Source organism: Thermobia domestica, chromosome 15 (assembly GCF_964235325.1).
Source record: "Thermobia domestica chromosome 15, izTheDome1.hap1.1, whole genome shotgun sequence".
NCBI classification, from domain to species: Eukaryota; Metazoa; Arthropoda; class Insecta; order Zygentoma; family Lepismatidae; genus Thermobia; species Thermobia domestica.
This window is the reverse complement of record NC_137468.1, coordinates 131,734,642-131,760,314: the sequence shown is the minus strand read 5'-3', so window position 1 is coordinate 131,760,314 and position 25,673 is coordinate 131,734,642. Positions and strand designations below refer to the sequence as shown.

General features: G+C 35.6%; 1 protein-coding gene across 2 annotated transcripts in view; it reads left to right on the top strand.

The window, feature by feature from the left end:
* Positions 1–25,673, top strand: part of Gas41 (YEATS domain-containing protein 4 Gas41) — a 60,748-nt gene that overhangs the window by 16,586 nt on the left and 18,489 nt on the right. For both annotated transcript variants that reach the window (XM_081740140.1, XM_081740141.1), the window contains exon 3: positions 21,279–21,560. In XM_081740140.1, coding sequence (XP_081596266.1) covers positions 21,279–21,560 — 282 coding nt within the window. The remainder of the gene's footprint in view (positions 1–21,278; positions 21,561–25,673) is intronic.

The following is a 25,673-nucleotide window of genomic DNA, read 5'->3' as shown; positions in this document are numbered from 1 at the left end:
TTTCAATTTTTATACTTGGAATATAAATATTTCCTATGGGCATTTAGGTCCTATGCACAAGGCGATTTGAAAGGGAGTATGAAAATTTTGAGAGATGAATCCTGACATCAAATCCAGTAGAAAAGTTCCTGTAAACACGAGTCGAATTCCGCTTCGTTTTCGAGTTACAGGGTTTCCAATTCGGGACCCAAAATCGGCTCGCGACAATGGAAAATAAAATATAAATTTTGCGTTAAATCAGAACTATGTGTTAAAGTTATGATGAAGTTCAGAAAGTTGATTTGTATCAATATGATTTTTACGTGCGTTGCAATTCGGTTGGCAGTGTTGCCAACTTGGTAGAACCTTTATTTGTTTCCAAATGACACTACGTGGTTTTTATTTGATATTTGGTATTTATTAATGATTGTAAACATCACATGAAGCACAATTTTCCCCACATCACCAGAGTTTTCGAAAACTTACATGTATTTCATTAAAAGGTTTTATCTCGTGCTTTATTGATAGTTTGCAACATTAAGTGTGAATTTCACTTGATGTTTGTCATCGAATAAAAACTACGTCTGTGTAAGTTATAATAATAATAATGATGATTATAAAAAAGAAGAAGAAAATTTGTTTATTGCAAAACCTCTCGTAACTCCACGCATCAAGTTCGAACTTGTTCAAGAAGTTCTGCTGCAACCACGAAACAGTTTATTACATGATTCGGTGTCGTGAACATCGTTATAGTGTTCTCTGGAACCATGAAAATTGTTTTAACTGGTAACATGACATTGTAGTGCATAGTTACGGTGTTTGTGTGAATAACAATGAGAAGTCCTATTACAGTAAGGACCTATTAAATGTGTTGATTATTCTAAAAGGCATAAGAGGATTGTGTACAGAAAGAATTCTTAACAAATATTTTATCTTGCGGTAAAATATATGTATTGCGTACAGTGCGTCTGCCAAAACTTAGTATTAGGAGAGGATGATTATTTGTGTAAAGGGTGTTTTAAATGTTTACCGTGAACAACGTGAATGTGTGTGAGATATTTGTGACCACGGAAGAAGGTGTAAATATGAAATTATGCACCAGCAAGATAAAAAATTTGTTCCTCTGAATGTAAATTTGGAAACCTTTAACCAGACAGTTAACATACTAAACATTCGCCATTAAAACGGCCGTTATCGGTAAAACCAAGACTACGGTGAAGGATTCACTTCTCAAAATTTTTCATACTGCCTTTCAAATGGCGTTGTGTACAGGACACAAATAATCATCCTCCCCTAATAGTATGTTTGGTCAGACACGCTGTACGCAATCCATATATTTTACCGCAAAATAAAATTTTTTGTCTAGAATTCTTTCTGTGCACAATCCTCTTATGGCTTTTAGTATAATCAATACATTTAATACGGTCCTTACTGTAATAGGAATCCTCCATTATTATTCACACAAACACGGTAATTAGTGCATTAGTGTTACCAGTGAAAACAATTTTCCTAGTTCCAGAGAACACAAGGACAATGTTCACGACATCGAATCACGTAAACTATCAATAACGCACGAAATAAAACTTTTTAATGAAATACATGTAAGTTTTCGAAAACTGTGGTAATGTGGGGAAAATTGTGCTTCATGTGATGTTTACAATCATTAATGAATACCAAATATCAAATAAAATACACGTAGTATCATTTGGAAACAAATAAAAGTTCTACCAAGTTGGCAACACTGCCAACCGAATTGCAACGCACGTAAAAATCATATTGATACAAATCAACTTTCTGAACTTTATCAAAGCTTTAACACATAGTTTCTGATTTATCGCGAAATATATATTTTATTTTCTATTGTCCCGGGCCGATTTTGGGTCCCGAATTGGAAACCCTGTAACTCGAAAACGAAGCTGAATTCGACTCTTGTTTACAGGAACTTTTCTACTGGATTTGATGTCAGGATTCATCTCTCAAAATTTTCATACTCCCTTTCAAATCGCCTTGTGTATAGGATCTAAATGTCCATAGGAAATATTTACATTTCAAGTACAAAAATCGAAATTTCAATAATTAATTGCGAATGTTGGGGGATACAGCCGCATGAACGGTTAACGGATATTAAATATTTAGGTACTTCTCCAATACATGTAAAAATTCAGATTTTTAAAAGGTGGGGTTTTTGAGAAAATGGCGTCTTAATGAAATTTTCAGCTTTTCATCATGCTATAACGTGGGATGTAATAATCAGAAACGTAAGTTCTTTACATTTTCAAGAGACCTTATCTAGTAGATTTCGACGCTAGAAGCAGATGGTTGATATTGCTCATAAGGACAGAAAAAAAATGTTTGAAGTTAGCAAAAATTTCACAAAGTTGGCAACATTGCGAGTGAATTGCGCAATTCCTATTGGACCAATAGACGAATTTTGACCCTCCACCGAAACAAACAACTTTATACTCTTCCTGTTATTGCAATTATGTTATTAAGTACACTCGTTTCTCTACAATAAAACTTTTAATTTGACATGTTCTTCAGTTTTTCGAGCAATCCGAGAGGAGAGCAGCCATTTTAGAAAGCTGTATATCGGAGAAAATTTTTTTTCAGCAAAAAGGAAAAATATGGGTCTAATAATATTGCATGTAGATCCCATATAAAAATATAAATGAAATCTGAGACAATCGTGTGGACCATCCTGGACGATTTGAAATGGAATCACTCCATTGCATTATTGACTAGGGCATGTAAAAATTAACTCTGGAGAGTACACAACTGCGAGTATCTTTTCTTTAGGGGATCGAACTTGGACATTCTTCACATCTAGCCACGAGAAAACTCCAGGATGGATTTGGGCCAGGAAGGTGTCCATTAGTTTATAAAATTTGGTGCAGGTGAAACAACATTGAAACCTGACCTCCATGGTCACTATCCAGCGGATAAACCAGGGTTTGCCCAAGTGGGCCCAGCCCGAAAAAACTCGGTGGGTTTTTTCGGGTTGGACCCACCTGAAAAAATCCACTTTAAAACCCACCTGGGTTTTTGACCTATTTGTTAGTATATTATTGGTACAACTAAGGTGATAACATTGTAAGTGATTTTTATCAGATTTTAGACTTTCCTTGGGCGAATTAGAGGCTTTCACGCTAAGGTATACAACAACATTCAACATAAGACCTTTGTAAAGTTCTGAATGCACTAAATGAATTAAAAAGTTTGAGCTAGTTATAGAACAAGTTAATGTATGGATTATGCTTATAGCCTATTTGAAGTAAAATAAGCAATTTTGTACTTTAGAAAATATTTTCCGTGAATATTGTGCTCGTCGATTTCGTGACACCAAGGGACATTATCACTCATACGTTTGACGGGTTTAAGGTCATAGGTGCCGGTACTAATAGTAAATACATTAGTAAAACTATTAGTATTATTTCTTACCTTGGATGTGAAAGAAGTGCTGGGTTCAAATTTCCGCACTAGTGAAAGTTTTGATGTACACGCCGTGAAAGAAGTGCTCGGGAAATTCCCGAATTAAACGCAGAAGGATCGGAAATGAATAGTTCAATAATAGAACTATTTATTTTACGCTTAAGCCTGCCATACGTCCCGTAAATTTAGTCGGGACAGGGAAATGTCCCGTATTTTAACTCCGTTCCATTTCTGCTATCAATATCAGCTTATTCGAAAAGTGAAAAACAAAAAATTCTGACATTGGCTGGGAATCCTGTAATTAGTGAATGAACAGTACGCTGTTGCATGTAACGATTTGAGGAAGTTATTACACCATCCTGTTCGACTTGATAGCGAGCGCAATTTGCAATGCTACTTTTTCCATTGCACTTGATGGAAACTCGGATACTTTCCGGATTAAAAAAAAATAAAAAATAAAAAAATAAAAAATGGCTTTCAGTGTTTCTACATTTACAAACACAGGGCAGATGACTAACCTTTTGTCCAGTAACACATTAGATAAGTTAACAAGAATTATAATCTTTTTCAGAGGCTAGAGGCACAGAATTGTGCTTTGGTCCAAGTCTTAGAAAAATGTAAATCTGGTCCTGATAATTACACACGACACAAGGAGAAAAATCAGCCTTTTATCCGATTAAACTGACGAACGTAATTTTGGCAAATACAGCCATGTAAATGGTGGGGTGCTGACTGCCACAGCCAATTATTGGTGCTGATTGCCAGGATGGCGTGCTGACTGCCACGAGCCTGAGAGAAAGTTGCTAGACGTAACATTACCGGACGCATCACGTTTCTTAAAAGCATGAAAGAAACGTGATGAACCTTAGGATCGTGTTGTTCCAACCAACTCCTAACAAACGTAAACATTTCTCTGTATGTACTTTCAGTTTTGTCAAGGAGCGGTGCGTACAAAATTGGTACGATTTATGTGTTCTCACTTGAACTCCCTATGTCAGCATGAACCATATACATCTGCGCATCCTCCCAAGGGAAGTCCGGGGGAAAGCACTCACCTGCAAAGAAACTAAGCATGCCATTTGAAACCCTAATTCATGCTGATTACAACAAGCTAATAAAATTTCTGTACGGTTGAGAACTGTTCGAGATATTCAACTTGGAAGTTTATATGAGAAAATGAGGATATGCGCATTTATATGCGTTAGTAACGAAGATTGACATACGAATTGAAAGCTATCAGAAGTAATAATAATAATAATAATAATAATAATACTAATAATAATAATAATAATAATAATAATAATAATAATAAAAACTGTTTCGCAATAACTAATGGGTTTGTTAGATACAATTAGTCATTATATTGTTCACAATAATGATAGCTTAGAGATGAAAATCGATCACTGTTTTTCTTTTGTTTTATGAAGAAATGACGCTCCCTTGCACCACGAACATTTTATATGTGCAATTTGTGTTGCATCCGTCAAGGGAACAGTTCGCAGAACCAAAGCAAAAAGCAAATTCGACAAGTGATTCAAAAGTTATAGGTCTATAATTTGTTCGTAACCTGCCTTGTAGAACGCAAACTGAAACAATCCAATGTATCGCAGTGATCGGAACTGATTCGTATGGACACGAACTGTATTTGATTGTTTCGTTGGTACATCATAACGTCTGAAGAAGTTGCACAAATCTCCTGCCATAATCTTTGTTGGTCGGAATCCAAACACATCAAATGGTTGTACATATCGTGTGCAGTTCTTTGGTATTTTATCAACCATTACGTCTTTGTCATTCGTCATGCAACTTGTAATGGACAATTTGTCTGTGAATGGACCCCAGTGATCAAGCAATAGCAAGTTCAAACCATTAGGCTTCGCCATGGGAGAAAACTCTTAACGCGTTGAAACGTGCATCCACTCATTTTCTCATATAAACTTCCAAGGTGAATATCTCGAACATTTCTCAACCATACAAGAATTTTAATACCTGTTGTAATCAGCATGAATTGGTCTTTCAAATGGCATGCTTAATTTCTCTGCAAGCGAGTGCTTTCTCCCGAACTAATCTTGTCAGCGCTGGCTTCAGATCATCATATCCAAAACACAAAATCAGTTTATCTTATTCCAATCTATCGTACTGCAGAAAGGAAGTTCCGTCTTCGAAGCGAACATGATCCTCCGGAAAATCTAGTTCTTTAGACGTGGAATTGTTTTGCTTTATGCCAAGAGCTGTCCTAGCATTGTTTTAAATAGATCTTCCTTTGATTATATATATGTAAAAAAAAAAAAAAAAAAAAAAAGTGAATAAATACACACTATTTTACTTTATAATATTGATACATTAAATAATACAATAAAACAATTAATTTAAACAACGAAATGTGCAAATTGTACATATAACAGAAAAGACAATCCCTTTGTAAGCATCCAAGCGTATGTCGTTCCACTTAGTGAGCAACTTTGTAACTTACAGGATGCCACATGGATTTACTGTGATGATTACTAAATTAATCCCTACTAAATTAATTACTAATCATAAATTTAGTATGAGGGGTTAATTCCGCTCTTTCCAAATACAGTTTCTCCCAGGCTCGTCGGAGTCTGCACGCCGCCGTGACAGTCAGCACCTTGATATTTGCAATCAGCGCCAGTCGTGGCAATCAGCGCCAGTCGTGGCAATCAGCACCTGTACATGTAAATAAATATTGCTAAACGCGCGAAAAATATTGAAGGTAGATTGTACCACTGATTTAAATAATTTGCATATTGTTTTCCTGTAAAGCATTTTTTAGGCATCTTCAGTCTGTAGATGCAGGGTACGAACAGAGAAAAGCAGCTGCTGCTTAGTGAACTTTCGCCTATTATATTCTTGAAAAAAAATAATAAATAAATAAATAAATAAAATTAAATCTTTTAGTTTTAGTCTCACGGTTATGCCTGCTATGCTCAAGGTGACGGTGATGATGAGAAACGAATGAAATGACGGAATGAAGAAAGTGGAAGGAAACGTGAGAATCCCGAGAAAACCTACGCACAAGGTGTTTGTCTAACACAAAGCTCACTTGGCGCGAGCTGGGATCGAACTAGGAACCCCATGCACTACAGGTGAATGCTCTACCACTGAGCCACCGCGGCCTATTATACTTTTGTTCATAACCAGACTACAGTTCCTTGCATTGTGTTGGAAAGTTGAGGGGGGAATCTTAGGTGTCCCATATTCTCATGGAGAAAATATGGCAGGTTTATTTACGCTGGAAGATGTTAATTTCATATAACATTTTAAAACATCTATTTATTTCATACAACATGAATTGTACCTTTGTTTTAAGTGAATAGACCCCTTTTGGTATTCATATTTGGCGAACGTCAGTCAGGCTTCTAGATGACTTTATCTACATTTGTTCGTTTGTCTGCCGAGCTCCTTCATGGCTATGCGGTTAGTGTACGCGTCTTCGGCGTGGGACCCGAGTTTGCTTCCCGGAGGGAGCTCATGTGGTTCGGATTCCACGTTAATCAGTAGGTCCCGTCTCATATAGCCTCGCTGCTGAAAGGGACGTTAAACACAAAATCAACTCAACTAGTTTGTCTGCCTCTACCACACACACTACAGGGTACAACTTTCGACCTTTTAGGTTAAAATTTTCAGAGTACAAGCACGAGACACACTAAATGTTCTGTATAGATTTTGGCGGCATATCAACGTAAAATATCAAAATGGCGTCCATTTTTTCAAAACAGCAGTAAGTAGAAAATTGTTGCAAGTTGTGATAATGACAATCTTGAAATATAAATCACATTTTAATACTTTTACCCCATAGACATTAAAATATTTCGAAAAAACCCAATTAAACCCGAAAACACCCGAAAAAACCCATATGGGCCCAGGTGGGTTGGGCTTTTTCAAAAAAGCCCGGGTTTTTTCAAACCCTGGGATAAACTCCTGAGGAACAATGTAAACAGACCTTCAAAGAAGTATTCATATAATTGCATACGAATTAGGCATATACCAAATGACTTTCGGGCGGCTGATTTTTGCAACAGCAATGTGAAAAAGTTGGACTCATGGTTGTCACATGAGTTGACACTGATCAACTGGAGGACCGGTGCGGAATTCTCTGAGTGTGCCGAATAATTGTGAAAGTTTCCTGTACCGCATTGTTATTTCTGGTTAAAAATGGATGCGGTATGAAAATTGTAGTAAGTTTTTGGATCGTGATTAACACTCAGAATGGTTTCCAAAACCATTCTTCCATCCACAGAAGGTTTTCTTGTTACTATGCTGATTTATTGATGTCTTTCTCCGTCGAGGTGAAACCATCGTTGCAGATCATTACAATGTCGAGCTTATATATAATATGCTCAGATCCGCCTCTTTAGTTTCGACATCTATCATCATCTCATTTTATTTTATTTATTTATTTATTTATTTATTTTTGGCCTCTTTCATCATCCTTTATTTGTGATAATTGGAAAGAAGGGAACTAGTAAAAAGATTGTAAGAGTGAGACCACAGCACTCAACATTCAATAACAATGGACAAACAAAACAAAAGTAAAATTTCAAAAACAAAACAAAAAGACTTGAGCTATCTAATCCAATCTAATCAGTCATACATATTAATTAACAAAAACTTGATTACTATCTAATTGTATCATCATATGAGGCGTATAGTTTCTAAATCCGCCATCTCCTTCATAAACGGTTTCGAGAAAAACAGAAAAAACTGATAACTCAGAGATTATGTGAGATAAAATTTTCTTTTTATAAATACTTTACTGCTTTCTGGACACTCATTATAACTACCAAATGACAAAAATCTCTCTCATCCCATTTCTCGGTTATTGCAGAAAGCAGTTTGGAGATGGCGGATTTTGTAAACAACTTTTGGAGATGGAGGACGTTGAAACAAACGTACCTAATTTATTTTTGGAGTTTATTTGCTTCCAAATCATTACTATTATACTTTCGGATAACTATTTCACAACAGAACAGTAGATGGAGATAAACTGAATCTAAACAACGATATTAACTTGTTGGGTGACATTATAATGTGCACAAACAAGGAAAAAATGAAGCTCTAATCATAGTACGTTAGCTACATTTACGGGTCAAGTTCCGAAGTTCCCAGCCCGTTTAGAAATATCGTCTCCTAGCATAACATAAGCTAACTTAACCTCACCTCACTAACCTAATCTAACCTATTGGGACCTAACCTAACCTAACCTAACATAGCTTCACATAACAGGATGGGAACTTCGGAATAAATGCCACCTTTACCAACAAGAAAAGGATTGAAAGTGATCTTTACACTGTTGTCAGATATAGATCTCATCAGAATCATAATCGGAACACTGGCATTCAGCCTAATCCTCATCTACACTTTCTTCTGTTGACGCAGTCAGTCTCTTTTCAGCATCAACTTAAATGGCTAAGTTTGAATTAGCACGCCAATTCTCCCCGAAGTGTTTCGTTACGAGTTGAACAACATCTTGCAACTTTTTTTCATTAACGTCGGTCTTCAATTCATAGCATAGCATAGAATAGAATGGAGATGGCGGGTTTAGAAACACACTGCTGAGTGGAGATGGCGGCTTTTGAAAAATACCCTGAACTTTAAAGCAGTAATTGAGGGTGGAGGTGGCGACATTTCAAACAACTCTTTTCATCATCATGTAGGGCATGGAAAGGAATACCAGTATATCTACTTACCTCATTTTTTTTGAAAATTGGAGATGGCGGATTTAGAAACTATACGCCTCATATTATGTAACACAATTGATTACTCTTTAGCTACTACCTAAATTATCAGGTATATTAAGTTAACAATCGTTTAATATTTCTCCAAAACCTACATTTTCCATTTTTGTCTTATTGATTTTAAATAGTTCATTATAATAACATGAAAATTTTTTCTGTTATGCTTTGATCTCCAGTCAGATAATTTCGGTGTCTTGTTGCTGGTTCTCTTACTTATTCTTTGTTTTCATCTAAATGAGTTTCACCTGTGTATGTGTTCCTCTCCTGTGTCTCGGTTTCCCCTATGCAGTTAATAACCAGTATATACACACATTGTTTTCACTAACACTACACTTTTCTAGAATGCACTTAAGTGTCATATCATTAAGTTCACTGATTTTTTTTTTTTTTTTTAATAATTATGATTATGGCTGTATTTGTTAATGTAGTTGTAGTATTCATCGATCTCGATTCAATCTGTACATCAGAAACGGACCATGAGCATCAGCATGAGACCCAGGACCCACACGGCGCTCTTAGTGCGTGGTCAATTGTGTACAATGTTGAACTGTCAAATGCACTGCAAATCTGTCCGTAGGCTTCCAGCAGTAGTGTTTAACACACATTATGTTGTAACGTTTTCTTTGATGCACACCAAAATTGCCACTCCAATGCGTGCTCTAAAACAACGATGCAGACTGCTCATGATCTACAGTATTTAATCTTTCCTCGCTACTGTATGCTTCGGATGTTTTTCACCGATTGCCACCTCCTGTTCTGCTACGGTAAACCTAGGTTCGTATGATTTGCATTCTATATTAAGCTGTTGGTCTTCATCTCACATAATCTTGCTGCTGGAAAGGATTCTGAACTCTAATCCAACTAGCCATATCGTGTGGCATCTCGATTACTTCTTCTCAGGGGAGAACTTTCATGATGCCTGGCTGGTGCAATGGTTAGTTTAACAATGTCTAAAGTGTGTCGGTTTAGCCTAAGATCACTAACTAACTTGGTATTGTAGTTTTAAATTTTTCACCTTTGAAAGTGGCATATGTCAGTTGAACATTTCAGTCCTACCAACACAATATTAATTACATATATCTGATACTTCGGTAACATTGTATTTGTAGTTTGATTGATTAGTTTGCTTGGGCTCATTTACACTTTTCTTTCCTCACTATAACATGTACACCTAAACTCTGGATCAAGATATATTAGCTCCCACCGGGAATCGCACCTGCGATTACACACTTTAGCTGTTTGGTCACAAAGATGCACATGAAATTATCTGTTCTGATTTCCTTACGAATAGGCATAACGTTAAAAAAGGCATTTAAAAAATAGAATACACACCGACAAAGTTCGTAATCAACCAAAGAAATGTAATGAAATATTGTTATTGTATTCTCACAGTAGAAAAAAAGTTGCTTACGCGAGTTTGTTGTAACGTTTTAATATCAATATTTCACTTTATTATCTGTTTTAGAATAGTATCGTTCTACTTCATACTTATACTAGTCTCTTAAAATGCTCGTATTTCACGCACTTAAACGTATAGAATTTATGTACTTAAAAGAAATCATTCTTCTTTCCCTAGCCAAAGTTGTAGTTGATATCGCAATCCTTGCTTAATATGATTTCCGAAAGAAAAAAGAATATTGACATTTCGAAAAGTTAAAATTCTTCAGTACAGTAATTTGCTATCGGTTAATTTGAAAGCTAGAATTTTTTCTATTTCATTGATTGTATAACACCTTTGATAGTAAAATTGCAAACGATTCTGTATACTGTGTCATGTATGTGTTTGTGATTCACTCTTTCTCCCCTCGTTATCAAAGTTCGAAGTTTCAAAGAAATAGCGGAGGAAGTATATAAAAGCTGTTACACACAGTACTGTGCTTCTGAGAAGATACGTAGACTAAAGGAAGAACTTACCAAAAGTTACTTTCTTATTATATTGTTTCCGTTCATATGAATGTGGAAATATTACATATATCGTACTATTGTAAGAATTGAAAACAAAGAAGAAAAAAGGAAAGGAAAAAGAAAAAATGTGGGATTCGATCCGGTATCAAAATGCCTACTGTTTACCATACTTTCAGACCTTTCATCTGTAGCGCATCGGTTTGAGCCTCAAAGGAAGACTTTTCCTTTTGTTTCTATATTTGCGTACGAAATCTTGATTACAGAAGCTACTATATGTTCGGCAGATATTCTAGACACTAGGTTTAAGTCAATAGATTCAACATTTTACTCCCTTCCGTCTATTACCCATCTCTCTTAATGGAAATTCTGAATTTCCCTTCGCTTCTACAAAAATTCCTCGAAAGCACGATTGCCGAGAATTATTGAATCGAGCTTAATTTTGTTTTTTGATTATAATTTTCTTATTTTGGGAACATTTTCATACAATGAATGCTTAGTATTATCTCCACTTCTAGTCATTCAACTTTATTCAAGAGCGGAAGAAAAAATGCAATAAATACCAATAATCGGGTGCAACACAAGATTTAATGCGCATTGGTGTACATATTACCCTATATCAATGTGCGGGATTTCATATTTCTAGGTAATCGGATACATACCAAACATTTATGTCAATCAATAAGTGAGTGAGTCAGACACGAAAAACGCAGTTTGAGGTGGTTTATATCTCAACCCGCGGTAGTCCCTCCCACACGTAACATTTGATACTTTTGTGCATATCATTGCTAGTAACGGTGTGTAATTTAATGTTGCTGACATTATTAGTTATTCAGCAGCACTGTCTAGAAAATGACCATTCGGTCTATGTAGTCGCTAGTGTAAAGTTAATTTTCAGCGCGGCGTACGAGGATAAGGAAGGTATTTAGTTTCATAAAGGAAAACCAGATAGATTGTGCAATTTCAAACTGCATTGTCAACGTAACAAGTCATTGCAAACGAACATATCTACACCTTCTTTGTATAAGTATGCAACCAATTTCTGCACCTGCAAATTACAGGGGTAGATTCCAGAAATCATCGTTAGTAATTCATAGGAGTTCAGATGTGAAGACCAAGTGTGAGATTATGGAACATTTACATATGACTGTACATGACGAATCTGATTCAGAAGGCAAAGAAGGATTTGCTATTGTTACAAGACAGCGTTGAGGTTTCACATTCTCAGCATAAAAGAGTTGAAGTTCAGAAGGTATTGTGTCACTTGCTGTTCTAGTCATTACGAAAGTTGAAATACTGTAAGTCGAATAATGATACTAGTGATCACAAGCTGATTATTCCAACTGGTATGCTATGTGGTGTACTGTTATTCATCATGCCTAAAGAAGGTAATTGGTACAGATAGTGGAAATGCGGTCTCGTAACAATTTAGTACTTGAAGAGAAATTTGAAGAAGTTATGTAAAAATCAGAACGAATAATGGGATCGGAAGAAAGAAAAAAAAAATGAAGAGTCGGGAGAAGCAATATAGGAATAGTGTGATATGCATAGGAGGCATTGACGTTACGCAGGGGTGCTGGAATCAAAAGAAAAAAAGATTTGAGATAAATATTGAAATCTGTGAAATATTTGTTATTGAGATATATATGTGTCAGGTATACAGAAGGACAGGTATATGTGTCAGGCTATTTTAATGTCGTTGTATTTATATGCAGTTAAAGTTGATGACTTGGGAATGATCATAATAATAGTTAAAGAAATAAAGTAAAGGTATAATCATATATATATATGTGTGTGTGTGTGTGTGTGTGTGTGTTTATATACATACATTGAGTATCATAGCAATATGGTAACTAGATCTGGAAGTTTTTGGATTCTGTAATTAAAGTGAAATTGGTAATTAATAATTTCCTCACTATCTTCTCGCCGTTCTTCTGGTCTAGACAATATCAGTACAATTTTTCTTTGTAACACAGCGCACTCACTCACCCACCATTTATCGTTGTTATTTAACAGATGTTTCTCGGAAGGTACCTTTTCCAATATCATACTCATCTTCAAGTTTGGAGATAGAAAAAGTTTCATCCTACAGACCTATTTCTCTTCTCTCTTCTATGTCGATTCTTTGTGAAACAATAGTTAGAGTGTACAGCTTTGTCAAACCTTTTTTAAGTGGTTCTCAGCATGGTTTCCTACCTGAACACTCGTGTCTTACAAATTTATCAGTGTTAGTCACTCATGCGGCCCAAGCATTCATGGCTAACTCCCAGCTTGATGTATTATAGTTTATTTTGACATATCAAAGGCATTTGACACTATAAGCACCAAGTTGCTTCTTTACAAACTCTGTAATAGGTAATGGCATGATTCTCTCTTTCCTAGATTGTTATCTCTGAGGGAGAGAATAGCACGTCACTCTTCCTGGATCCGTCTCTCCGTTTAGTCCCGTCTTATCCGGAATGCCTCAAGGGAGCATGCTGGGTTCACTTTTGTTTTTATTGTATAAGGACGACTTACCTAGCATCTTCTCGACCTCTTCATCAAATATATTGCTTTCTGCTGATAACTGTATGGAACCGTATCTCGCATTCACTCTGTATTAAACTTTGTTCTTGCCATAGTTAGATATGGAATTCTTGAGTCACGTAATTACTCGAAACAAGAACTAATGTCTTTAATGAACTTACGTTCCCCTGACAAATGACGCCGCGGAGCTGATTTACTTTACCTGTATACAATCATCAATGGAAAAATTGATTCTGAATTTTTACTATCGCAGATTAACTTTCGTGTTTCTAGGCGGCGAACTCTCTCGCTCAATATGCTAACTTATGATACACCTAGGTTATCGATTGTAAAGCGCTCCTTGTTTTACAGACTAGCGCACGATTACAATACATTGTCAACAGGATGTAACACTTTTACCTTTGAGAGAAACTTTAAAATTCAATTGATTGGGACCTTCTATATTGAGAGATGAACCTTTTTCTGTATTTTATTCTTTTTTCTGTTTTTGTTTTCTTTTTCTCTTTGTCTTTATGTTGTAGTTTCAGCTAATGTGCCTAGTGCTGTATGAAACTGAATAAATAAATAAATAATGCAATGGCGTTTATTGTGCCCTTTCACCTTCTAAATCCAAACCATTCCTACCCAACTTCTTTCTTTCTCTTGCTATGTAGGTCCTGTAGTCCTTTTATCTTCAGGGTTAGATCTTTCTTGCTGATAAAATCATCATTACTTTTGCGAAAGTTTTCTAAAAAGTTTGCTGTTTCATATAGTTTATAATGGTTGAAACATATCGTCTTTCTTCTTAACCTCAAATTTATATCTCTCCACTTTCATTCTTTTCACCGATATCGCTAAGATCTAATACTATTTGCTCAGTATCACAAACCTTTTTCTCATCTTAACTTTTAGCTTACGCCTGGGAGGACATGGTGGCTTAGTGGTACATTGCTCACCTTTGGCGCTGAAGGATCTCTGGTTCGATCTCAAAGTGATGTTTCTTTTAAACAATGTAAATCATCTGTCTTGCGGAAATGCGGATCAAGCATCCATGCGTTTTTTTTAAGTTCTCCCTTTTGCTCCCACTACTTTCATACCACCTATGTTTTCAGTATAACTCAGTCGTATGTGTCATCAGTCTCTTACTGTGAGCAACAATAGAATAATAGGAACGAAGAAAGTATTGTGATCTGAAAAAAATAAACAGAATATCAATGGATTTGTGCTAAGTGCCGAAAAGTGATTTTTGGATTTCTTCCGTCGTTCCGACCCGTTCATCGTATCGGAATCAAATTGTTTTCTGTGAGATTTCTCAGATGACTAATTTACTGTATACTACCAGAAGCAAAGGTACTGAAGGGTGAAAAATCACAAATAGTAATTATCTTGATAACTGCTCAGGAGATTTTATTTGTATTTCATAAATCAATACTTCATTAGTAACCCCATAATATGACATGTCCTGTCTGTTTTTTGTTTAAAAAAAATCTTATGCTGGTATTTCACAAAGAAATCTACACTACACAAATGTCGCCAGGTCACCTTTGGCGACTAGAAATTTAGAGCTAGCGACCAGTGTTCAGTAGGAATGGTTTCTGTCTAAACGCACAGGGCTGCGCAGTTTCTGTTTCGCACGAAAATAATTGTCACTGAGTGAGAGAAAATACGAAATATGAATTCTTCACAACGGAGATGGAAAGTGAAGTCTTTACAACGTAGTAATTCGTCCCTCCTTTCCCACCCTCAATCGAAAACTTCATTACAAAGTTCCCAAATTTACTTCCAATTGTTACATTTTGTGCAGTTTTACCTGGGAGTACTGCTTCATGTGAGAGAGGCTTTAGCAGTATCAACAGAGTCAAGACTGCCTACAAGAAGTCACTGAAGACTGACTCACTGGATGATTTACTGACAATTTCCATCAATTTCCTTTTACTTAAGGACTTTGATCTGAAAACTGCAATTGACAACTGGTACTTCAGTACAGAGAGAGAGCGTTATACAAACATAAATTCTTAAGATAAGATGTTTTTTAACATGTATATGAATTGTCGAATTCAAAATTGATTATCCTGAATCTAATTGTCTGGTTTGAAATTTTATGCCCTGATGTAATCTCTTTCTTTGTCAAACCAAAGGCCGTGTGTGTGTGGGGCGGGTGGAGTGCTCATAATTTGTACGTGAGAGATACTAATGATCATCATTTGTGGATTAGCGAGTGCGTCTGACTTAGGGTTTGCCCAAATGGGCCCAGCCCGAAAAAAACCACCTTAAAACCCAGCTGGGTTTTTGACCTTTCTGTTAGTATATTATTGGTACAACTAAGGTGATCACATTGAAAGTTATTTTTATCAGATTTTGAACTTTCTTTGGGCGAATTATATGCTTTCATGTTAAGGTAGTCAACATCATTCAACATAAGACCTTAAAGTTCTGAATGCACTAAATGAATGAATTTTAAAAACTCAGCTTGAGATAATTATAGAACAAATTAATGTGTGGATTATGCTTATAGCCTATTTGAAGTAAAATAAGCAATTTTGTATTTTAGAAAATACTTTCCGTGAATAGTATGCTTCCTAACGTTATCCCTCATACGTTGACAGGTTTAAGTTCATAGGTGCCGGTACTAACAGTAAATATGTAAATACATTAGTAAAACTATTAGTATTACTTCTTACCTTTCACGGTAACAAAAGTTCAGAAAATTTTGGTTTTCCAACAACAGTTCAGTTCAGTCATTTGTTGCTACTCTTCAAATAAGCATTCTGTAGAATCAACACCAGCAATAGCGTAAAAATTCTTGTTAAAATTAAGAAGCTTAATGCTCGGAGCTCCCAAGACTACGTAACGCTTACTATTTTAAGTGCTGAATTCAAACTTCAGTATTAATGGAAGTTTCGATGTACAGTAAAGCAAGCTGCATTTTCAAGGAAAACCCGTCGTGAAAGAAATATTCGGGAAATTCCCGCAATTGAACCCACAAGCAGGGTTGGGTAATTACGCGTTAAAAAAGGTTTTCTACGTGACGCGTAAAAAACGCGTAATTACGTAAAATGCGTAATGTACGTAAAAAATTAGAAACAGGTCTACAAATTAAAGGAAAACGTTATACGTGCTGAGCTTTAAAAAAATTCTTCCTAAAATTGTATGGAATCTAGCTGGATTTTGCAAAACTTAATCCGTAAGCATAAACTGGGAATTTTGTATTGGCTTTGTAAAGTAGCATTGTATAATACGGTTTGGACGCGTGACTCTTCAAAACCCATTTCATCATGTTTCATGTTTTAAACCCTCTGTAATCGAGAAAAGTTTTATGTCAGAGAAGCCGTGGGAGAAACTATTGTGCAATACAATAACAATGGTAAGCCTTCGTGGTCTCCATTTGTGACGACTTTCTGCAATGTCTGAGAAAAGCATCACAAACAAGTAGAAGAGTTTTTGTTGGAAAACCTCGGTTCTTCAGGAATAACTAGCTACCAGCAATATCGGGGAAATGTGGAAAATTTGAAGAACTTATGAAGAAGAGAATTACAACACCAGGACATTCTGGTATTTCGCTACTCAGCAACTTAAGGAGTTGTCGGAATTTGCTATGAAGTTACTGAACATCCTAGCATCTTCAGCGCAAATTGAAAGACTTTTCTCAAGTTGGTCCTTTGTCCATAACGTCACAAGGAACCGGCTCAGCTTCGAACGTTCGAAGAAACTACTTCAAATGTACTACACCCTCAAATTACAAGACCACTCAAGTGATGAATATTAGTGTGATTAAGAGTATTGTGTTCGAATTGTACTAAACTATAATGGAAATGGCATGTAACATTTTTTTTTTTAGAATTAAAATAATGGCTAAGTTTTAAATAAAATGATTGAAATGAAATCAGTATTATTGGAACCAAGTGAAATATATTCAGTATTCGAACTAGGAAGAAAGACAAATTGTTTCTTTCCAAAAACAACGAAGAAACAAGTAGTTCAATGTTCTGTTGAGTATTTTCTTCAGTTTTGTCTATTTATTATGAGCATGAAAAATTTCTACATTAAAAGTTCAAATGATAGTCAAGTGCTAAGGGAAGTAATATATTTAGTGTTGTTGTTGGACTTGGAAGAAAAGAGCAAAATAAATGAGTTCATTCCGAAAAATGTAGTATAATGTTCTGTTGGGTGCTTTTATATTTTTTCAGTCGTGTGTGTTTAAAATGAGAATCTAATAACTTTTACATCGAAAATTCAATATGTCTCAGTGCTAAGTGAAGTGGTATATATAGTATCGTTGGGACGTGGAAGCAAAACAAATCAGTTTATTCTAAAATTTCATTATTTCAATATTCTGTTCAGTATTTTTCATATCAGTTATGTGTGTGTGTGTTAGTGTGTAATATAAAGGTGAAATGAGCCTAACAGTCAATCTCTTTTTCTTTTCTAATAGAAGTTTCAAAGTATACTGAAATGTTTCGAGTTTTATATTAAAAGCTGCAAAAGTATAACAATAAATTGTTATAATCAAAAGGTTACTTGATACTTTCAGACATATCCGAACCAACACATATTTTTAATGTGTGTGCTTATATGTTGGGGGGTTGTGCTTGTGTGTGCGCTAATAGGTGGAAAGTAGTAGTGGGCCGACGAGGGGCTATCCAAAATTATCTTTTATTACTATGATTTGGCATGAAATCATTACTTTTAAATATAATGTTTAGAAGATAATAATGTTTTAATGCTTAAATAAGAAAACTAAGCTTACAATATAACCGACTATTCAAAATGCTCTTAGTTTTAATGAAAGAAATATAGTTTTTTTACGTCTTCGTAAAAAACTGGTTTTCTACATGACGCGTAAATTATAGTATAGTAAAATATATATATTACTAGTAAATTACGCGTAATTTATGTAAAATACGTAACAAGTAAATTACCTTGCCAACCCTGCCCACAAGGAAGTGAATACTTCAACAATAAAACTATTTATTTTAAGTTGGAAGATATTTAATTTCGTTTAAGATATTTTGAAACATTTACTTTATGAAATATGAATTATTTCTTTGTTAATTGTTTTAAATTCATTTCCAGAAAAGAACCGTCTTGCTAGTGCTAGGGAAATTCTCGTAATTGAGCGCGCAAGGTATCTGAAGTGAACTTCAACAATAACACCATTTATTTTACGCTGGAAAATATTTGCCATATAAGACATTTTGAAACATTTATTTTATAATACATGCATTATGTCTTCGTTTTAAATTAATATATTTGGTATTCATATTTGGGGAACGTTACTAAGGCTCCTGGGATGACTCGATCTACATTTGTTCGTTTGTGTGACTGTACCATACAGTGTTCAACTTTTGGTCTTTTAAATTTCAAGATACAAGCTGGAGACACTCTAAATTTTCTGTATATATTTCTTCGGCATACCAACGTAAAATTACAAAATGGTGCTCTTTCTTTTCTTTTTCTTTCTTTTTTTTTTTTTTTTTTCGAAAATAGCGGATATCCACGCTACAAAGGGCAGTTTTCGGTCTTTTAAGTTAAAATTTTCAAAGTAGAAGCACGGGAGATTAAATTAGCTATATATGTTTTGGCGTCATAAAATTAAAAAAAAAAAAAAGAAGAAGAAAAGAAAAAAATATCGGGCCATTATTCAAAATAGGGGGTATCCATGCTACAGGGTGCAATTCTCGGACTTTTTAAGTTGAAATTTTGAGGGTAGAAGCACAAGACATTTTACATTTGCTGTATAGATTTTTTCGGCTATCCAATATAAAATTTCAAAATGGTGGTCATTTTTTCAAAACAGCAGTAAATAGAAAATTGTTGCAAGTTGTGACAGTGACAATCTTGAAATGTAAATCATATTTTAACATTTTTACCCCAAAAATATTGAAATATTTCGAAAAAACCCAATTAAACCCGAAAATACCCGAAAAACTCACATGGACCCAGGTGGGTTGGGTTTTTTCAAACCCGGGTCTGACTTTGAAATTTTGCGCTGTGCAAACAGTAGAATCACTCACAAAATAAATAAATAAATAAATAGCCACCAAATCCACGAGAATTCTGTCCTTGCTATATAAAGGGAAAAACGTTCCTTTTTAGAGACACAATTAGAAAGTCACACATACATACAAAGAACACTGCGAGACTCTCTCCCCAATTCCACCTCCTTCACCAAAAGAAAGAAAAACTCAACAAAAATACTGCAAACAGGAATATAAACTCGTCGGGAACTAAAAGAAGAGTAACACAAAACGAATTAAATTTTTCGCTGAGTCAAGCAGCAGGATTGCTGGATGACCTTCTTGTCACTACGTGGCTGGTAAACCGACAATTCATCCATTCATTTATAAGTATTACAATAACAATCCTATAGATGGAATAAGTCATTTCTTGTGGAAAATTCTGGAAAGAATAGTTTATTGATGGTTGTGCTTTTTTAAGAACATTTTCTCGAAAACTTCTCAGATAATTTTATCCATATTTACTAAATGAATATTTTACCAGCAGCTGTACAAGGTAGCGTCAGTAAGTTATCTCAAAAAAAAATTCAGAAGAGGTGGTTTATTAATGGAGGCAAATTTCTTTCGGATGAGTTTCTCTGAAACAATTCATGGTATTAGCTCGCTTTTCATAAATACATATTTTTTTAACCTCTTTATAAGACGTCACAGTTGAAAAGTTCAGTAATAGTTTGCTAGAGGGATTTTTCAAACAACGTTCTTAAAAATGGTTCACATGTTTTCATTCATGTTCATACATGTATATTTCGTTAGTAAACCTACAATGTGTATAATTCATTTTTTCCACACAAAATTTAAGAATGAGTTGCTGTTGGTGTATGTTGTGAATGAATGTGGAATAATGCATAGTTTCGGAAGAACCCAGAAATTATAGTTAATTAATTAGATTAAATTTTCTTCAGACTAACTTTGCGGGGGAAAAGTTATAATTTTGTCTAAATTTCATGCAATAAATCTTCCAAAAATAACTCTACAGTATAGCATGATTAATAGTTTAAGGAAAAATGACAAGTGGTTCATACTTTTTATTTTGCTAAAAAGCATAAGCGCGGGACCTTAACTGAAGATTTTATTTCATTTAATCTTATTGAGATAGGAGAAGCAATTGAATATTTGTAAAAATTACGTAGAATCGAGGAGAAAGAATCAGCTCCTTTGTTCAGTGTACCTTTAAGTACAGAAACTATAGTTCTTCAGTAATAAAACGCCTGGAGCTTAGGATCGCGAGTCTTTAGTTTAACTATCCAGGATTATGCACCGAGACTATGGAGGACTGTTGATAATGAATGAAATTAGGAAAATGAAGAAAGTGGGTGGAAATGAGAGAACTCCGATAAAATCTACCGACACGATGTTTATCCACCATAAAATCTATTTGACACGAGCTGGAATCGAACCAGACCCCACGCACTAGAGGTGACGACTCTTTCACTGAGCCACCGCGGCCCCTAATCACGAATAGGAATTGTTGTATTATTTTAGCTTTATGGTTGATAAACACAGCTTTTTATTGTTACTATTGTGAAAATACTTCATTTCATCAATTCTTCCCTTTCTTACTTGTGTTACTGTGACTAAGTTAACTCAGTGAGTATAACTGATGAACTTTAACGTAACATGACATAGTATATGTAAGAGTTAGTCATCTTTTCATTATTAAATCTGATGCTTTAAATGTATTTTTCAGGGGTTAACCATAGTGAAACCAATTGTCTATGGAAATATTGCAAGGTATTTTGGAAAGACAAGAGAGGAGGATGGCCATACCCATCAATGGACTGTGTATGTAAAACCATATAGAAACGAAGATATGTCGGCATATGTGAAGAAGGTTCATTTTAAATTACATGAAAGTTACGCAAATCCTAATAGAATTGTGTCGAGTCCTCCATATGAAGTGACAGAAACTGGATGGGGAGAATTTGAGATTGTGATTAAAATTTACTTCCATGATCAAAATGAAAGAGCAGTAAGTATATCTATTATGCGTTTTTTTAATACCAACAACAGTGCAGATTTTTCTGCAACAGTTTTCATTGTATATACATTGTATCTCACGATATTTTGCACTACACTGTAGAGACTCCCACAGGAATATGAAGGTTTTAGAGTCTAAATCTGAGTCTTTTCTACTAACCGATAAATTTACTATGCAATGCTGTTGCTGTCTTACATTTACTTTGGGAGTAGCTGTAGAATTAAAATCCTTAGGAAAACGTAGCTGACAAAAATCGGAAAGAAGGCACTCTTCGGGTCGTCGTGTATAAAATATTCCAAAGATAAAATAATTCTAATTCGAATCTCCGCGATGAGGTTACTACTGGACTTAGTGGGGGGAAAAAAGTTTAGGAACGAGCAATACATAGAATCTATATATAAAACAATTTAAAATATTTAGTCAAGGGATACAGTTGACGTAGGTGCAATATTGACTCAAGTAATTAACGTGGACGGAAAAGAATGATGTATTTTTCTCATACGGAACTGAGACTCATTTCTTAGGATCAAGATTGTTAATTAAGAACAATGTCTTACCAGCACTTCGGAACTCCGTGTATATGAACAGTTGTCGCACATCAAACTGAAAAGGCGCAGTTGTGATACTGCTTATCATAAATATGCGTGCTCCAGCGAACAGAACAGAGATACATTTTATGAAAGACTGGATAATGTTTTTGACCTACTATTAAAGTACAACATGCAGCATTTCTACTAGAAGAAAAGAAACAAATGAAAGAAAACAAAATTTTTCAGGAAGTACTTGAGCGGAGGAAAATGGGTGAGTTGAAAGAAAAAAAAATCCAAAGAAACAAAGATAGGAATTGCAAACCATTGAAAGTAAAATCAAAAGTCTCAAACAATATAAGTATTTGTGTCACTTAGTAGTATAATTTAAAACTTCTTTTACATTATTGCTTTATATGATATAACTTTTTTTTTCAATTTATCGAATTTGTATATATAATTTTAAAACAGTTAGTAAAGAAACATAAATATTGTTGTTAGTAGCTTTTATGTATTGCTACTTAGCTATTACCGGTATTTACTATCCTTTATTTTTATTTATTTGTTAGTTTTTTATATTTTAGTATTTTGTATCATTTAATTTTTGTATATTTAACAAATAATAATTTTAAAAAATGGGACAGAAAATAGATGTTAGGTTGACGAAGCATTATTTGAAATATCTGAAAGAGATTATTACACGTTCGACTCTAGTAAGACTTAGAATTAGGAAGTAGTGGTGGAGCTATTTGAATTTGGAGGTCAGATTGTAGTCTAGAAAACCTGAAATAGTAGACACTGTATATTCGCAATGAATGAGGTGATTCCAAACTTTCGGAACAATTCTTTACTATGTTGGTATGTATATTTTCTTAAAGTATCAGTATAACGCATAAATAATTCTAGTTATTTTACCCAAAGAAAGGGCGTTACTATGTATCGTGATGAAGACAACAAATCCTGCGTATATTATGAGCATGACTATAACCTTTGACAAGTCCTTACACGAACAAATATTTCTCCATTCATTTCTATTCTCTGCCTTATTTTTTGTTAAGGGATCAGAATGTTCGATCTTCATATCGTTGAGCTGAACCTTCTTCTTCCCCTCTTTCTCCTTACAGAAACTAATACTTCCAGTGTATCTCTTATAAGGCAATTCATCTTTAGACAGTGTTCTAACCAATTTCTTTTCCTTTTTTGCTATCAACAGTATTCTTTCTTCATTCATTCTTCTCATAACTTCTTTATTTCTTATTTTCTCTTTCCAACTGGGGGCCGCGGTGTCTCAGTGGTAGAGCGTTCACCTCTGGTGCATTTGGCCCTTGGTTCGATCCAAGCTCTCAAGTGAGTTTTGTGGTGGACAGACAACATATGTGTGGGTTTTCTCGGGTTCTCCCGTTTCCTCCCACTTCCTTCATTCATTCTCATCATCACCGTCTCCTTTAGCCTAGCCGGCATAACCGTGGGATGTAAAACTTAAAGATTACATTTCTCGTTCCAGCTGACTTTTCCATCCCTCTCCATATCTACATCTTGAACCTTAATATATACAGGGTGTCCGGTGAGGAAGTGCAAAGATTTTGGGAGGTCATAGGGAAGGTCATTCTAAGCCAAAATGCCTATATGAACATAGGGTCTAATCTCGTTCGTTTCGGAGATAGGGGTGAAAGTAACTTTTTGCCACTTGCACTTCTCAAGTTCCGTGTGAAAGCGTATAGAACACCCCGTAGCTTGTTTTACGTTAAGTATTATACCTCGTTTTAAAGCTACTGAAACAGACTTTCAGACGGTATACAGTTTGTCCACGTACTGCGTACAAGAGGGAAATAATGGTGGGAACATATTCGAATTGTGCTATAAAATTCCTTTTTTCAAACAATTTTGCACCATTCTTGGGTGGAAACACTGGCAATAGAGTAGCAGGATCTAATTGGGGGGAAACGGTGTTGTATACCACAAACCCAGGTGAAACGTCAATGTAGTGTCTTCATTAGAAACAGAGAAAAATGCTTACGAAAGAATTTAATCGTAAAAGAAAGATTTCTACTGGAACCAAACAATTGCGTTGATTGAACACTTATACAGTAATTATGTCTCTTATTGGAATGTTATTGGTATTACTGTATTATTCGAAGAATTGTGGGACCTTACAAGAGTCAATCTACAATCACGTGGATTAATACCATTGTAATACTTATGAGTTTAATAATCGTCGAAAAGTACATGAATTAGAGCACAATAGGAATGTAGTTGAATACAATGGCAGGCACGAGGGCAGACCCAGACGTAACACTACTAGCGTTCATCTTCAACATTATTATTTGGAGCGTGCAGCACATTTTCAAATATATCATCTTCCTCCTGAATGCCCGATGGATGTCTGCTCGTCGCTCTTTGACGGTATTGAATACCTGTTGAATATTCTGGAGTAAGTCTTCTTGTGAGTTGGTCCTCCGTCTGTACACAATGTCCTTCAACCATCCCCACAAGCAAAAATCCAAAGGTGTATGATCCGGGGAGCGGGGTTGCCAGTGAATCAGCGACCTGCGTCCTCCGCGACCTATCCAACGATTAGGAAACTTGGAATCAAGATAGTGACATACACGTCGTGTGGCATGGGAGGGAGCCCCGTCGTGCTGGAAGTACATAGACACCCGAGTTTCCAAATTCACATCTTCCAGCAGTACCGGCAATTCGTGGCGCAGGAAATGCAAATAATAGTCACTAGTCAAACGCTGGAGCAACACAAAGGGACCGATTATCTGATCACAAAGAATCCCCGCCCAAACGTTGACAGAAAATCTTCCTGATATTGTTTAACAGTGATTGCTCTCGGATTTTCGTAACTCCAACGATGCCAGTTGCGGGTGTTGTTTATCCCATTCCTTGTGAAAGTGGCCTCATCAGTGAACAAAATGAATGGCAAAACCTTCGGATGCTCCTGTACCCATTGAGAAAAAGCAACACGTAGTTCCCTGTCTCCTGGATGGAGATGTTGCACTCTTTGAATGTGGAACGGACAGCCCCTCTCCTCGAAGCACATCATGTACATACGTACGTGGAAGTTGATGTTGAGTAGCAAGTCTCCTAACGCTGGTTGTTGGACGTTGCGTTGCAGCCTCAATAACGTTGTCTTCTTGCTCAGAGGTGTATTTTGAAGGTCGTTCCGACGTTAAGTTCACGCTGGGAAGCTCACCAGTTTCACGCAGTTTAGTATACACGTTTGTGAAGACGCGTGCATTAGGAACTCTGCAGCCAGGACATCTACGCTGGTATTCATCCACAGCACCTTTGGCATTACCATCACAAAACCCGTAGACATACATAATTTCTGCATATTCCGCGTGTGTGTATTGGAACAGCATTCTAGTACTACACCGTCTTCACAGTCACCACACCAACTTCGTTCACAGTCTACAAACACGCACTGTACTACACTTACTAACGGTCTCGACACTCCAGCTATCACATGAATTCACGACACAAAATAGCAAAGGGAACTTTCAAGCTGGTGAGTTGCGGTACGCAACTTATAATAGAAGGTATGCCAAAACATTTCCAGAAATTTGGGCCG